The sequence below is a fragment of the Geotrypetes seraphini genome, chromosome 8 (genome assembly GCF_902459505.1).
Source record: "Geotrypetes seraphini chromosome 8, aGeoSer1.1, whole genome shotgun sequence".
Taxonomy (NCBI): domain Eukaryota; kingdom Metazoa; phylum Chordata; class Amphibia; order Gymnophiona; family Dermophiidae; genus Geotrypetes; species Geotrypetes seraphini.
Genome location: NC_047091.1, coordinates 103,888,224 through 103,904,893, shown reverse-complemented (window position 1 = coordinate 103,904,893; position 16,670 = coordinate 103,888,224). Strand labels below are relative to the sequence as shown.

Here is a 16,670-nt window from a genome sequence, read left to right as displayed (position 1 = left end):
TGAAAACCTGACTGGATTACGGCCCTCGAGGAGGGACTTTGACACCCCTGACCTAGAGAATGAGAATAGACTGATAGTACTTGGGACTGCACAGCCCACTTGTACTACAGTCAAAAGTTTATGTCTCAGTCTCCACTTGCTGATCATGGTGAGCTATTATCCCATCAGTGAGCTGTTCCAGTCTGGAGAGATTCTTAAGAAGAGGAGAACAGCACATATCCTTATGGTGTGACAAACTGCAAACTGTGCAAGCACATTTCAAAGGATCCCAAGGTCATTCATTCATATGGGAAAAATATTCAGCATAAAAGGATCCTTCACATGTTCATCATCTAATGTGGTATACATCATTCAGTGCAAAAAGTACAAAGAGGTATGTTACATTAGTGAAACAAGCCAAATGCTAAAGACCAGAATCAACCTACATAGATATATTAATTGCAATACTGACGTGATTTTATGGTGAGAATAAAAGGGAACTTTAAAACAATCCAAGAACGTACAACCTTTGAAATCACAACAAGGTATTTTGACACCTTTCAGACAGGACTTAACAGAGATCTGGGCTTTCTTTCCCACTATAAAAGCATTTAAAACAGCTCTGCCACTTTTCTGTCTCCTGCCCACCCACCTACCCCTCCCTCTTCCTATCCTTAAAATGCTTTCATGTTTTCCTTATATACAGTATACTGATATCTGTCTATATTTGCTTTCTTTATGATCTGAAGTGTTACCTTCGAAAGTTCATCATAAAATGAATTGAGTTAGTCCAATAAAAAAGGTATCACCTTATTTCCTATGTTTTTTGTTTCTTTATATTACCTTGGAAAGTGGACTAACACATGCACAACATTTCACTTTAGACCTAATAAAAATCATATTCCTTTATCCTAACCAAAGATATGCAACTTAGCACTTTCACCATATTTACGTCTCAGTTTATATAAGGTAGTTTTCATAATAAAGCAACCATACAATGCTAAATTTAGTGAAAATGTTATAGTTCATGTGGAAACACAAAATTTAATGCCACACTAAAATAAAACTCTTGTCATAGCAAAAAAAAAAATTGTTTATTAATTGTACTTTATTGATGACAAAAGTTTAAAACAAATTAAGACGGGGAAAAAAACAACAGTGCTAGCGTTGACCTTCATGGGTTTCTAAAACTTAGGAATAATTACTATTGGAAGGAGGGGGTAGGGTGGGGAATAAGCAGCACAAAGCAGAGGCAAGCAGTCCAACCAGTGAAATAAAGGGGAGGGGATTACACTACCCAATGATTCACATTGCACAAAGGGTTACAGCTTCAACCTAGTCCGAAAACTACATATGCAGCCTACCCAGAAGGAAAAAAAATTAAAAGCCCTTCGGCAATGTTAATAAATAAAAAAAGTCCATCCTACATGAAGGAAGGTGGCCTGTGGCCCATTCTTCGTGGATTTAGAAGTCTAAATATTGAAGGCTTTCATTGTTGGAGAACAGTTGCTTCATTTTAGAGACTATTTCTTCCCCATAGTTCTTTAAACATACTATGTTCAGCTGAGAGACCAGAAAATGTCTCACCAATATGAGGTGTGCATGGCTCAAAGGCAGCTGCTTCAGACAAGCTGTGGCAAATAACAGCCACACCCAACCTTTCTACTTTGCAAAAAATAAAAATAAAAAAACAACACACACACACAAGTTCTCTAAAAAAAAAAATGAGCCAAGAATGCACAATTAGTCAATTTTTGGGGTTGTTTTTTTCTAGTACAGTTAAGTTCAAAGTACATTTTAAATTTCTCTTAACAATGAAACCCAACACACCTGGGAATCACTTGATTATAAATCTGAACATCAACCACTGTTCTAGTGCCTGCAACTGGTAACTTGTACCCAGAAGAATCTAACTGGGACCTGCTTTAAAATGGTGTGGGTGTGGAGGTAGGGAATATCCACATTTTCTGGTGTACAGATGCTAGCAGTTTACACGTGCAGACAAAGCTAAAGGTTTTCAGTGTTCCCATTTCTGACTTGTTTCAGTGGTTCTTCCAGCCATGGGAATGAGTAATTTATAAGCCAAATGGTGGCTTTTACTTGTGCTGTTTGTGCTCAGAGTATCTCCTCTTCCAAATCTACTAATGCCAAAACTACATTTTCTATTTCCTTGAGGTCTCCATTTACCTCCACTATGGCTGCAATGATTTGTTAGGCCACCCATTTTAAACCACCGAACAGAAGTTGTGCAGAAATCTTAACCCATTCTATCGCTCACTAGACCTAGCTACCAAAGGCCACCTTCCCTACACAACTGCCTGGTTCCCTATTTTTCCAACCCATTGCAAAACTCACTGTAAAATCTTTACTTCCAAACCAGTATAATCCCCGATTTCCATTACTTCATCCCAATTTCACTGGGGTTTATTAATAGGCCTCTTTTGCATTGTTTCATGAAGGGCACAGGAACCCACTCTCTTTCAAGCATATAGCATCTTACAGAAAGGTTGGTCTGACAAATTAGAGTCAGTAGCCAATTAAAGCATACAGAAACAATGAAAAACCCTTCTCTTGAAAGAGCTTCTGAGCTCCTCTTTACTATCTCTGCTATCCCTTATTTTAGGAAGAGGCGGCTGATCACCAAGTCATTGCTGCAACTCAGAATTACACTGAAAAGTTCTCTTGAATGCTGGTAACTAGTTTCAAACTTCCAAAACATTTCTCAGAACGAGGAGTTCCCAAATCCATCACTAAGATTTCAGAAACAAACTTCTCAAACCCCAGTACTTCCCTGCTTCCCAAAACAGATTTTCTTTTAAGCCAGCTAGTAGTAAACACTCTTTTTGAGCAAGTGGGCCTGATGATATGTTATATCAAAGCCAGCTTGAAGACTTAACTCTACACTTCAAGATTAATCTCCCAACACGAAGGGCTGGTACTTTGGTTAATTAATCACACTGTTGACAATCTCTTCTGGATGGCTACTGAACCTTGAACACTTCTGCTATGTTCTGGTGCTTGAACAAAATGCTAATGTTGTGAACTCTTGAGATAAGGGTTTTATTTTTACTCCTGTTCTGAAAAATGATGCCCTTCTCAAAAACAAGCATGGAATGAAATGGTGGCTGCCTAAGGCCCTTCTCTCTAGCCTGGGTGGGCTGCGGGAGCAGAGACTCAGCTGACCATTCATTCTGTCAGGGCGACTGGATGGTAGCAGGTTTGTCGATATACGAGATCCAGTCCCGCACAAACCACTCCTTCGCTTCTCTCTCCTCTTCTGCCACTCTCCTTGTCTCAGTGTGCTAACAGTGGTCTCTCCTGCTCTCGCTCTCTTGATTGGTTTCTCTCCTTCTTTCTCTCTCTCTCCTGTTGCTCTCACACAGTGGTGCCTCAGTTTTAGCAGTGGAAAACAGGTATCCATTTTATTTTATTTTCTTATTACCCAGAATAAAATGCAGATGAACTAAGCTCCACTTAAGCTTAGCTCTTCTTCCTCAACCTGATGGTAAAAAAGAAAAAAACAACACATTTTACAACACATTTTAGACATCTTTAAAAATCTCTTCATAAAGATGGTTAACAGAATACATAAAAAAAAGTTCAGTCTAGGAGCAGTTGTTTAAGTATAGGTGAAATGGAGCAATGACACCACCTAAAAAAAGTTCTTAACCAAAAAGAAAATGAGGAAGGCCCATGGTTGCAGATAAGGGAAGGATTATGGAGAACGTGGGTTCTCACTTTATCACCTACTTCTTGACCCATCAACTTCACCAGTCTGGAATGGTCTTTAGTTATAGGGAAACCTCAGTAGAGAACAGCGATGTGCTGCACTACAAGGCTACAGAATTAGGAAGCTAGATGTACTAAACAGGGTTGGTACTGCTTGGGTCCGCTGTGGTCCAATTTTTGGCCAATTCCAAAAGAGTGATTGATGCTCAAACAAGTTTGCAAGCAAATGATTAGAATCTCTTTCCAATCCTGCCAATGAATCGCTGTGAAAGTAACACACATGCGCAGAGCTGGCAGGGGAAACTCGAACAGCTAAGAGGAAGGGGAAGCCCCAAAGCTGCCTCCTGCTATTCAGCTGTTCGGGGCAGAAAACTTTTTTTTAATGGACACAGATGTTGTGCGTTTGTTACCCACGCACAATCAATATCTGTCCCTACGGAAAAAAAAGTTGTTGCACCCCCCACATAAGACAATGGCGGGTCCCCGAATCCCTGATGATGAAGGCTGTCCCCGCGACAGCAACGCACCCAGAGAGACAGGAGGAATGTCCAATCCCTCCTGCCTCAGCAATCCGGTTGTGCATCCTGGACTCCCCCACCCACCCCCACACACACACACACGATGATCCCACTTCCCACCACGACCACAAAAAGACAGCTCTGGTGGACTAGTGGGATCAGCTTAGAACACCCCCCCCCCCCAGCCCCTCCCCTGCACCTTTTTGTATAAGCCAGCAAGAGGGATGCCCACTCCCTCTTGACAGCAGGCCCACCTCTTCAAAATGGTGGGACTTCCTCTTCCCGATGCATTCTGGGGTGCATCTGGGTGGGGCCTTAGGTATCTGGACCAATCAGGGCCTTAGGCCTCTTTCCTGGTGTGTCTTGGGATGCACTGGGAAGAGGCCCAAGACTCCGACTGGCCCAGATGCCTAAGACCCCATCCCATAGGAAGGGTGTAAAGTATCCTGGCCAATCAAGGCCTTAGGCCCCTCCCCGATGCACCTCAAGATGCATCAGGAAGAGGAAGGCCAACCATTTTGAAGAGGCAGGCCTACTGTCAAGAGGGAGTGTGCATCCCTCTTGCTGGCTTCTACAATGAGGTAGAGGGGCTGGGGGGGGGGTTCTGAGCTGACATCCCCAGTCCACCAGAACATCAGGGCTGTCTTTTGGGGTCGAGGGGTGGATCAGATGCACAACTGGGTTGCTGAGGCAGGAGGGAGTGGGCATCCCTCCTGTCTCTCTGGGTGCATCACTGTAGTGGGGGTGGCCATCATCATCGTGGGGTTCGAGGACCTGCAGTTGTTGGAGGGAGGCCAACTTGGCTTGCTTTTTTTTTTTTTTTTTAAATGGAGCAGATATTGTGCATGTGTAACACATGCACAGCATCTGTGCCCATTTAAAAAGAAAAGTATGGTAAATGTTATAAATATATTAATTTCAGAGCTGAACTATCGGTAAGACATGTCGGATCACTAAAAGTCATTGGGGTTTTTTTGTGCATCACAGTCACTTGACTAGTTTACATGGCGTTTTAATATAAAAGAGCTTATTTGAATGGCCGAGTCGGAGAATGAGCGCTCGTGCAATAAACCACACACCATGAGCAGTTTTGTGCATTGTGACGGCAAATCTGATTGTCGCTAAACCAGTCAAAACCAGTTTAGCAACAATCGTTAGACAATCACTGACTATAGTGCATCTGGGCTTGAGTAGCTTGCATAGTTCTATCAACATTATAATTTCCCTGTAAGCCATTTCCCCTTGCTCTGCAGCTGCCCTCTTTTGAAACCCTTTATCACTAAATTGTTTTGACTCATGGATGAAATATGAATATCAATGTCCAAGAGCATCACCAATGCATAGTCTGACAACAAAATCAGCTGAAGTAGAACACATATTACAAATTTTACAGCCCAGCTGCTAGATCAGCTTGAGTTTGCTCACTTCATTTTGAGATTTTAAAAAATACCAAGATAAAGTGGCTTACGATCTAGTACTGTGACAGTCCCGTCACACCACCATGTTGATATGCACGTTCTCCCTGGTAAGTTGAGTCCTGTGACAACGCCACGTCAATTTGAGATTTAAACTCATCACCAAGGTAACTGTCCTAAATAAAGGCAGAACAAAGTCATTACAGTGTACCATAAACAGAACATTCTATTATAATAGGAGTATAGTTCTCAATTTTAATACGTAATTGTTCAAATTGTTCATGTAAACTTTCCTTCATTATCCTATCAAACTGTGGGGACCTGAGAAAAGGAATGTCAGCTTCCAAATACAAAGGTGTTCAATAATTTATCTACATCAATAGGAAAGAAAAGTTTTCAAAAAATGTTGTTTTATTTTCCAATATAGTCCCCTGATAGTTCCATACACTTTATCCACTTTACATGCAATGATTTTAACCCCTTTGAAAATAATTCTTCTGTTTGACCTTCAAACCAGGACATCACAGCTTCCTTGATTGTCTTCATCTCTTGAAAACTGCTGTCCACGGAGAGATTTCTTCAAAACTCGGAATAGGAAATAATATGAGCCAGGAAAGGACTTGCTACTTTCTTTCATACTCAGGTAGATATATTACAGAATACTCCTCGAGGGCTCCTGAATATGAAAGAAAGTAGCAAGTGTATTGAAATAAGTCTGTGCATGTTGTGACATGTCTCAAGGTTACTCATTCACAGTTGCGGCTCAGTGCGAGTCTAACATTCCAAGAGACAGAGGAGTCCTTGTGCAAATCAAGTAAGAAACTGCTAGATTTAGAGCACTGTTCAGTGATAAAATTTCTCATAAAAGAAGGAAAAAAGCCAAAGGAGATCCATGAACGTATGACTGCAGTTTATGGTAAGTCTGCCCCATCATCCTACAAAGTAAAATTTAGGAGCAAGCAGTTTAAGTAGAGAGTCCATTGAAGATGACCCTCACAATGGATGGCTTGTAGATACAACTTATACAGAAATGTGCAAGAAAGTTGAGGATTTAACTTTGTCAGACAGACAAATTAAGGTTTCCCCGAACAGATGAAGAAGTGAGCATCATGGCAGATACAGTTTGGAAAATAATTCATGAAAAGTCGGGCATGTCAAAGGTTAGTGCAAGATGGGTTCCAAGAATGCTGATTAGAAGGCTCTTGCTGTCACGAGAAATTGAAGATGCTCCATGAAGACCAAATGAAAACTTTTCATTGTTTGGTGACTGGAGATGAGACTGGTCTATTACAGAGATACCGAGTCCAAAATAGAGTCAATGCAAAGAAAGCACAAGTCATTCCCCACCCCTAAAAAGTTCAAGACAGAGAAATCTGCAGGCAAAGTTATGGCAACTGTCTTCTGAGATGACGGACTTTTGCTTCTGGAGCTCATTTCACACAAGACAACCATAACCGGGGAAAGTTATGCCAACACAATGATTGTTTTGCAGAAGTCTATCAAGGAGAAAAGACGAAGAAACCTCACAGAAGGCATGCTGCTTCTTCACGACAATGCGCCAGTACACGTCATGACAATCACAGGCTGCCATCCAAGAATGTGGGTTTCAGCAGTTGAACCATCCACCCTTCAATCCTGACCTCCTTTATGCCTCAGATTATTTCCTGTTCTGAGTTTTGAAGAAATCTCTCTGTGGACAGTGGTTTTCAAGTGATGAAGATGTCAAGGAAGCTGTGATGTCCTGGTTTGAAGGTCAAACAGAAGAATTCTTTTCAAAGGGGTTAAAGTCATTGCAGGAAAAGTGGATGAAGTGTATGGAGTTATCAGAGAACTATACTGAAAAATAAAACAAAACTTTATTAAACTCTTTTCTACTCAGGTAGATAAATCATTGAACACCCATCATACCAGGGTGGAAGGAGTAGAATCAGCACAATTCGACAGAATAGAGCCATGTTGGGTCATTTTTCAATAAACTGTTGTGATTTTACACTAATCTTCTTGGCTGGTTCCATTCCTTGCATCCTTGTTCCTGATCTATGGAATTAATTCCTCCTTTATTCCTAGCTTCCAAACGCTAGTGAAGAAACGGATTAAAAGTGACAAGAGGCCTGCTTGAGTTCAGAGCACATGCTAGAATTTCTGTTCAAGCGATCTCGTTTCTCTCCTTTCAATCTATATCCTCCGCTCACTGCATTAAGACAACATACAGTTCTCCCCACAAAAATAAATTCCTTTAATAATATTTCCCCTAGTATGAGAACCTGTACATTTAAGAGGATACAGAATAGTTATTTACCTGCAGCAGATTTTACCCCAGGACAGCAGGCAGATATTCTCACATGTGGGTATCATCATCCAAGAAGCCCAGAACAGACAGTCAAAAATGCACTGTCACTAAGTCTTTTGAAGACTGGCTGAACCGCACATGTGTCGGTGCCTTCCTACCTGTCGTCAGCTCATGGGACCAATAATTCAGTAACAAAGTTAATAAGCCAACTAGGGGAGGTGGGAGGATTGTGAAAATATCAGCCTGCTTTCCTTGGACAACACCTACTATAGGTGAGCAACTATGCTTTATCTGAGGACATGTGGGAATCCCCAGCTGCCAGGATCATGCCTCTGAGAAGAGGGTTATTGAGAACTACCACGAGCCTAGTTGGAGGAAAGTTGTCATCTAAGTAGAGAATAAATTTTGTAGAACTGCTTGGCTGAACCAACTATCCCATCTGGAATGATTCTCCAAACAATAGTGGGATATGAAGGTATGGATTGAGGACCAGGTGGCTGCTTTAAAGATGTCCTCAATGGGAGTGGAATGTAGATGAGCTACTGAAATCACGATTGCTCAAACTTTATGTGCAGTGACAAGGCCTTCAAGAGTCAGCCTAAAAATAGCAAAAGGAGATACAGTCTGCGAGCCATGTAGAAATGGTTCTCATGATGACAGAAGCTCCAAGTCTGTTAGGATCGAATGAGAGGAACAGCTGAGTAGAAGTTCTGAGAGGCTTGGTGCGATCTAAATAGTAAGCTACAGCAAATTTACAGTTCAAAGTATGAAGTGCAGCTTTACCAGGGTGAGAATGTGTTCTTGGAAAGAAAAAAAATAAAAAGACCAAAAAAAAACCCCCACTGAAAAATCAAAAATGATAAACAACAAAACTGTGGGGTGAAATAACTATTGCCAAAGATCATAGATAATTCATTAATCAATACTAAAAAGAGTGGTAAGGCTGAGCTTTCATTCAAAATATAAAATTCATTTGTAGTGAGACCTCAGAAATTCATTCCTCAACTCACTATAGGTCAGCCTAAGCTGATCCATTTGGGGGATTAATTTATCAATCACCAGTCAATCACCACTCACTAACCTTAATGCAAAATCTTATCGTGTTAAAACAATAAATATTATAAATATCATAAATATTCTGTAAACATTATAAGTGTGGAACTTAGCTTCAAACAGCAATGAAACTTTACAATCATGATCTAAACGGGACCTGTTTCGCCCGTGGCTTTGTCAGGAGATCAAGAAAAATGACTATAACTGAATATGTATTACACCTGTGGGTCTGAAATGGGCCATTGAATGGAAGGTATTTTTTTGAGGTGTGAGTCAAACAGAGAGCCGATTGGTGAGCCGTGACTGACTGTGATTTGGGAGAGAGGCTGATTGGATGAATGACTGAGAGGCTTTTTGATTGGCTGAGACTGAGTTAAGGCGGTCTTTTTACAAGCAGGGTTAGGATGAGTTTTCAGCATAGGTGGCACTTTAGTTTTGCCACGGCATTTTTTCAGGCTCACACCATTACAGGGCAGAAGTTATGGAGCACAAGTCCTAGTGAGGATAACTGCATAGTGACATGGGTCACATCAAGCTTTCTGCCAACTGGTAAGACAGTTTTGCAAGAGAGGTTTGTGAATATTGAAATTGTGCATTATGAAAAACAGATATGTTACTGGGAAGTATGGGTTCTTTCTGTGTGAGGATTCATAATGCAGGTTATAACTCAAGAGTAAATTTTGACCCGGTCCTCCAATGTTGCAGACATTGTTTAGTACTTATAGTTTGTTCAGTATATGTTTAGTAATGTTTGGATGTGCATGTAAAAGGAGTTTGAATGTTTATGAAGATGGGAGGCTGATCTTCTTTCTGTCTTCCAGGTCACTGGATGTTAAATGTGGTTGGAACATGTTCAGTTATAATCATTTTTCTTGATCTCCTGACAAAGCCATGGGCGAAAATGGGTCCCGTTGAGATCACAATTGTGAAGTTTCATTGCTGTTTGAAGCTATGTTTCACACTTATAATGTTTACAGAATATTTGATATTTATTGTTTTAACACGATAAGATTTTGCATTAAGGTTGGTGAGTGGTAATTGACCAGTGATTGATAAATTAATCCCCCAAATGGATCAGCTTAGGTTGCCCTATTGAGTTGGGGAATGAATTTCTGAGATCTCACCACTAATGAGTTTTATATTTTGAATGAAAACTCAGCCTTACCACTCTTTTCAGTATTGATTGATGAATTATTTATGATTTTTTGCAATAGTTATTTCACCCCAAATTTTTGTTGTCTTGGAAAGAAGACAGGAAGTACTATAGACTGGTTAAGATGAAATTTTGAGGCAACTTTTGGGAGGAACTTGGGATGAGTGTGAAGAACCACTTTATTGTGGTAGAATGTTGTATAAGGAGGATCTGACACAAACGCTTGAAATTCACTGACTCAGCATACAGATGTGATAGATATGAGAAAAACTACTTTCCATGTTAGATGTTTGAGACATGAAGATGCAAGTGGCTCAAAGGGAGGCTTCATCAGAGTGGAAAGGATAACATTGAGATCTCAAGCAACTGGAGGATGCTTGCTTGGTGGTTTGGTATAGAGAATGACACGGGGAAAAAATCTGTCCCCGTCACCGCCCCGTCACCGGCCCACCATCCTCTGCACCGCCCCGTCACCGCCGTTCCCTTCACCGCCCCGTCACCATCACCGCCATCCCTTTCACCGCCCCGTCACTGCCACTGCCATCCCATTCACCGCCCCGTCACAGTCCCCGCTGCATCCATATAAGCCTTAGTACTGTAATATTTAGCTTATTCCTTTCTTATAAATCAAAGTTCCTGCTGCTGAACTAGAGAAAGAGATGTTTAGCTGGCAGGGCTTTGTTTATAAATTTTTATCAACACAACTAATATACTATTTTATCCTAAAGCAAAAAATAAATAAATACATATAATTTTTTTTTCTACCTTTGTTGTCTGGTTTCTGCTTTCCACATCTTCTCATTGAATTCCTTCCATCCACTGTGTGTCTTCTCTCTGCGTCTTCCATTTGCTGTTACTGTGCCTCTCCCTTAACCCCCCCCCCCCCCAATTGGTCTAGCACCCATCTTCTTCCCTCCGCTCCCGCATAGTCTGGCATCTGTCTTCTTCCCACTATGTCTTCCACATTTCCCTTGGGGGTCTGTTCCTCTCCACCCTCCTTCAATGTCTGTTCTATTCCTTTCCACCACCACCCTTCCCTCCCTCCTTTACCATCTGTTCCTTTCTACTACCCTTCAGCTCCTCTCGCGTGGCCTATCTACCTTCCTTCCTCTTATTTTCATGGCACGTTACAATGTAATTTGTGCAAGCCACTGGAGCCTGCAAGCTCGGTCCCTATCCCATCCCCACAAACCATCTCGCTTCTGTGCTCCTATTTTCTCCATTTCTAATATCTCCCCTATGTATCTGTCATTGCCCCCCCTGTGTCCATATACCATCCCCATGGCATGTCCCCTTTATGTCTCTGTCCCTATGCCCCATGCACATAATTTCCCCTCTTTCTGTTACCTTCCTGTGTCCAGATTTCCCCTATCTTCCTCTTCCATACCAGTGTGTCTCTTCTTTTCAACCCCATCTAGCTTTTTTCCCTCTTTCTTCCCCCCCCCCCTGCTTCTAGCATCTGGCTCACCTGCCAGTACTTCCCTTTCTTTCCTGCTGTGGGTTTTTCTTTCCGTCTTCATCTCCTTGGCCCAGAATCCTTTTTCCTTTCACTCCCTCCTTCCAATTTGAGCCGGGAACACTAGCGATCGCACGGTCCCCGCAGCCACTACCTGCCTGCCCAATCGATCCTAGTGTTTAGCCAGCTCTCTCCCTTCTCCTCACCTTAGTTTATAGGTTTTCTTTTTCGGCGACCTGCACGCTTTCCCAAAGAGCCGCGCACGCGCGGCTGCTCAGTGTTCAATCTTCTGCTCTGCTGCAACTTCCTGTTTCCGGTTGCGTCAGAGCAGAAGATTGAAACTGAGCAGCAGCGGGTGCGCGGCTCTCTGATAGCGTGCGGGTCGCCGAAAAAGAAAATCTACAAACTAAGGTGAGGAGAAGGGAGAGAGCTGGCTAAACACTAGAATCGATTGGGCAGGCGGGTGTGAGCTGCGGGGACCGCGCGATCCTTCATGCCTCACTGCGGGGACAAGACCATTCACCGCCCCGCGGGCGGTGAATGGCCTTGTCCCCGTCGCCGCAGCGACTGCTAGTTTTCTTCCCCGTTTTCGGCGGGTGACCCGCGGCTAAAATGCGGTGGCCGCGGGTAAACCGCCACCGTGTCATTCTCTAGTTTGGTATTATAAGGGTCTTTCATCAATCTGGAAACCAGAGAATGTACTAGTAATGTTTTTTTATCCAGAAGTGTATGGAAAACACTTATAGCACTGAGATAAACTCTAACTCGAGTAGTTTTGAGACCAGAGTTAGAGAGGTGCAAATGCTCTACGAACGTGGAGATGATGCGGTATACAAACCTAAGGATTAGATTAGATTAGATTAGATAGTCCAGAACTGGCTGAAGACGGCAAGTGATCAACTGGAGTGAATTAAGATTACTCCAGATTGAGAAATGTGTCCACTTGAAATGATAGCACTGAGTAGAGAGTTTCCTAGAAGCACTGGCATAGATATTTGAAAAGTATCTATTGACTGGGAGAGAGATACCATGCTTTGAGAGCTAACAAACAGATTGGAATGGAGAAGAGAGCCCTCACTCTGTGTGAGCAATGTTGGGAAGACTTGCAATGTGATGGGTTCCTGTACACATTGCTGCAGGAGCAGAGGGAATCATGGTTGACACGGCCACCAAGGTGCTATGAGAATCATGGTGGCCTGTTCTTGGTGAAATTCTTGGGTGCTGATACCAATGTTGACATGGGTACAAATAGGCACTTGTTGAATTGGGTGTTGAGGCATTGCAAATCTTGATGCCAAGACATGCCTCTGAGGATACACCACCTGTAAAGATGGGGATTGGTCATCAGTGTGTCATTTGGAGTACATTAATTCAGTAGATACCTGAGATGATGCCAATACATGTCTGGTAGGGGAGACATGTTTCTGCTTCTTAGCTCACTTATGAGGCTTCCCTGATTCAGACAGCTGCAAAGATGAGGAAGTAGAGTGAGTTGTCGACACAGACAGTGCCAATGCTGGAATTGAATGTGGTTAAGCATCAGGGTTGGAGTCTCCAGCCACATCCGGTCCCTGAAATTGTACCAAAAAGTTTTTCATACTGCAATTTTCTGGCTCTAAGCGATCTCTTCTGTATACAAGACCAGTGTGTGCATGAAATATCCCAATAATCAGGATCTAGGCACTATACACACCAGTTATGCAGGTCAGTGCCTAAAATGGTCTTATTGCATCAAATGCATCGTTTGAAGCTGCTAGGTGCATTGGACATCAATAGAAAAATCGCCAATGTGAAATCAAAGAGCTCAATGGCCTTGAGAGGTCGAGTAGATCTCAAATTGAAAAAGAGTAGATGCTCCCAGTGAGGGAACAGGTTCAAAAGTGACTGAAGGCTCAAAAACCTAAAGTTTGGGGAGAAAAATGAATTTTTAACAAAAAAAATGAGGGAATATAAAAGAATACAAAATATTATGACACAACTGGCAGCTGGTAACTTCCTCCACAGGCAAACACAGGAGACCTTCCTCTTCTTCTGTCTCCTTCTCTCGTACACAGGGCAGTTTTGCATCGACCCCACTAATCACTTTGAGGAACAGATTCCAGTTGTTAGAGGAAGGACCTACCAATGAGGTGCAGGATGTTGTCCAACAGATGGTTCCGGTGACAACAGATCAGCTCCCCCCAAAGAGGGGTGCAGAGTGGTAGTTATTGGGGATTCCTTGCTGAGAGGCACCAAGGGACCAATTTGCAGACCAGATATGCAGTCGAGAGAGGTTTGCTGTCTGCCAGGAGCCAGGATCCAAGATGTGACCGCCTACCTAGACAGACTAATCAAGCCCCATGACCACTTCCCCATGCTTCTCATCCACGTCGGAATGAACAACACCGCCAGGAACACCCCGGAGAGCATACCTGAAGACTTTGGAGCCCTGGATGAGAAGCTGAGGAGGATGGAAGCGCAGGTGGTCTTCTCCTCGATCCTCCCAGTGAGGGGCAAGGGAAGAGCCAGGGAGGATCGGATCCAGAGGACAAACGACTGGCTGCACGGATGGTGCAGAGAGATGAACTTCGGATTCCTGAACCATGGAGAGGCGCTGCAAGGACTACAGGGACCAGACGGGCTCCACCTGACCTGAAGGGGTAAGAATGTCTTTGGACACTGATTATCCCGCCTACTTCGAAGGGCTTTAAACTAAGTAAGTTGGGGGCGGGTACACACTAACATAGTAACATAGTAGATGACGGCAGATAAAGACCCGAATGGTCCATCCAGTCTGCCCAACCTGATTCAATTTAAATTTTTTAATTTTTTCTTCTTAGCTATTTCTGGGCAAGAATCCAAAGCTTTACCCGGTACTGTGCTTGGGTTCCAACTGCCGAAATCTCTGTTAAGACTTACTCCAGCCCATCTACACCCTCCCAGCCATTGAAACCCTCCCCAGCCCATCCTCCACCAAACGGCCATATACAGACACAGACCGTGCAAGTCTGCCCAGTACTGGCCTTAGTTCAATATTTAATATTATTTTCTGATTCTAAATCCTCTGTGTTCATCTCACACATCTTTGAACTCAGTCACAGTTTTACTCTCCACCACCTCTCTCGGGAGCGCATTCCAGGCATCCACTACCCTCTCCGTAAAGTAGAATTTCCTAACATTGCCCCTGAATCTACCACCCCTCAACCTCAAATTATGTCCTCTGATTTTACCATTTTCCTTTCTCTGGAAAAGATTTTATTCTACTTTAATACCCTTCAAGTATTTGAACATCTGAATCATATCTCCCCTATCTCTCCTTTCCTCTAGGGTATACATATTCAGGGCTTCCAGTCTCTCCTCATACGTCTTCTGGCGCAAGCCTCCTATCATTTTCGTCGCCCTCCTCTGGACCACCTCAAGTCTTCTTACGTCCTTTGCCAGATACGGTCTCCAAAACTGATCACAATACTCCAAGTGGGGCCTTACCAATGACCTGTACAGGAGCATCAACACCGTAAGTAACAAACCAGGCGAGGTAAGTTGCCAATCCAAAGCAAGGTCAGGGGTTGCTCCTGGCAGACCTTGCTTTGCCTCTTTGCCCGCCCAGTTCTCCCTCTTGATAAAGATTGGTATCAAAACACGGCCTGTGTCGAGGAGAGGAAGAGCAGCGAGTCTGGTGACTCTTGTGATGATTTTCTGTGTTTGGAACTTTTTGCACCAATATTGAACTTGCACTTGTGTTTGCACTTCACAAATGGTGAAATTTCCATTTCAACTTCCACTTTGTACACCTATATGCACATTTCAATGGTCTCCGAACCTTGGCGTGGACTTGTTGAACTTGTTTGTGTTTGCTGGATGGCCTAGGAACAGCATTTATCATTGCACTTCATCAAGAACGCTATTAAGTTGAAATTTATATCCTTCTTAAGTTAAGTGCTTTATAATCTATATCTTATGTGTATACTTGGCTGTCCTAGCACTGGATTTTATTTGTGTGCTTTTAGTCCTGTCTATTCATTATATGTGCATGTTATTGGATAAGATTGTAATTAATAATATGATATATACTATTATGATAATAAAAGTACAATTTTAAATTGTTTAAGATGTTCATATGACACTACACTGACTATATCGGATGTTTTTGATAACATTTTTTCTATAAAGGGATTCTTTTTGACTTGTTATATTTTCTCTGAATCATTTTCTGTTTTTTGCATTTTCTCTCATTTTTTATTTTTGTGTTTAAATAGTATACAGACCTCCAAGACAACAGGATGACATGGATATAGATTTAGTCAAAGTCATAGAGAATATCACTTTGCATGGAGACACAGTGTTGTTAGGAGATTTCAATATGCCTGATGTGGATTGGAACAAACTTTCCACTACGACCAGCAGCAGCAGAAAGCTATTAACCTCTATTAAGAGAGCAAGACTCAGAGAAATGGTATTAGAGCCCACTAGGGATCAGGCGATATTAGATCTGATACTCACCAACGGAGAAAGTGTCACAGAGGTCTCGGTAGGCAATTCGTTGGCCTCCAGTGACCACAACATGATATGGTTCAACCTCAGGAAAGGTTTCACTAAATCAAACACATCAACCAAGGACCTCAACTTCACTAACTTCAAAAGCATGGGAGACTTCATCCATTGGGCGCTGCAAAACCAAGTCAAAACAGATAATGTAGAGGTAATGTGGTCAACTCTGAAATCAACCATACACGAAGCAACCGACCGCTATATAAAATTAGTAAGTAAACGGAGAAGAAACAATAATCCACAGTGGTTCTCTGCAGAGATCTCAGACCTCATAAAAAAGAAGAAAATAGCATTCATCTCCTACAAACAATCAGGGAAGCAAGAATCTAAGGAGGACTATCTGGCCAAGTCAAAAGCAGTCAAAACCGCAGTCAGAGAGGCCAAACTCCGAATGGAGGAGAATCTAGCGAAGAACATCAAAAAGGGCGATAAATCCTTCTTCAGGTATATTAATGACATAAAAAGAAACACAGATGGGATAGTACGCCTTAGGAAACCCGACGGGAAATATGTAGAATCGGACTCCGATAAAACCAAACTTCTAAATGAA

The 16,670-nt window shown here is 42.4% G+C and overlaps 1 protein-coding gene across 1 annotated transcript in view; it reads right to left on the bottom strand.

The window, feature by feature from the left end:
* Positions 1-1,054: 1,054 nt before the first annotated feature.
* Positions 1,055-16,670, bottom strand: part of UPF1 (UPF1 RNA helicase and ATPase) — a 357,405-nt gene continuing 341,789 nt past the window's right edge. The window contains exons 24-25 of the mRNA XM_033955970.1: positions 5,695-5,817; positions 1,055-3,478 (exon numbers count right to left, since the gene is read on the bottom strand). Coding sequence (XP_033811861.1) covers positions 5,698-5,817 — 120 coding nt within the window. The 3' untranslated portion in view covers positions 1,055-3,478; positions 5,695-5,697. The remainder of the gene's footprint in view (positions 3,479-5,694; positions 5,818-16,670) is intronic.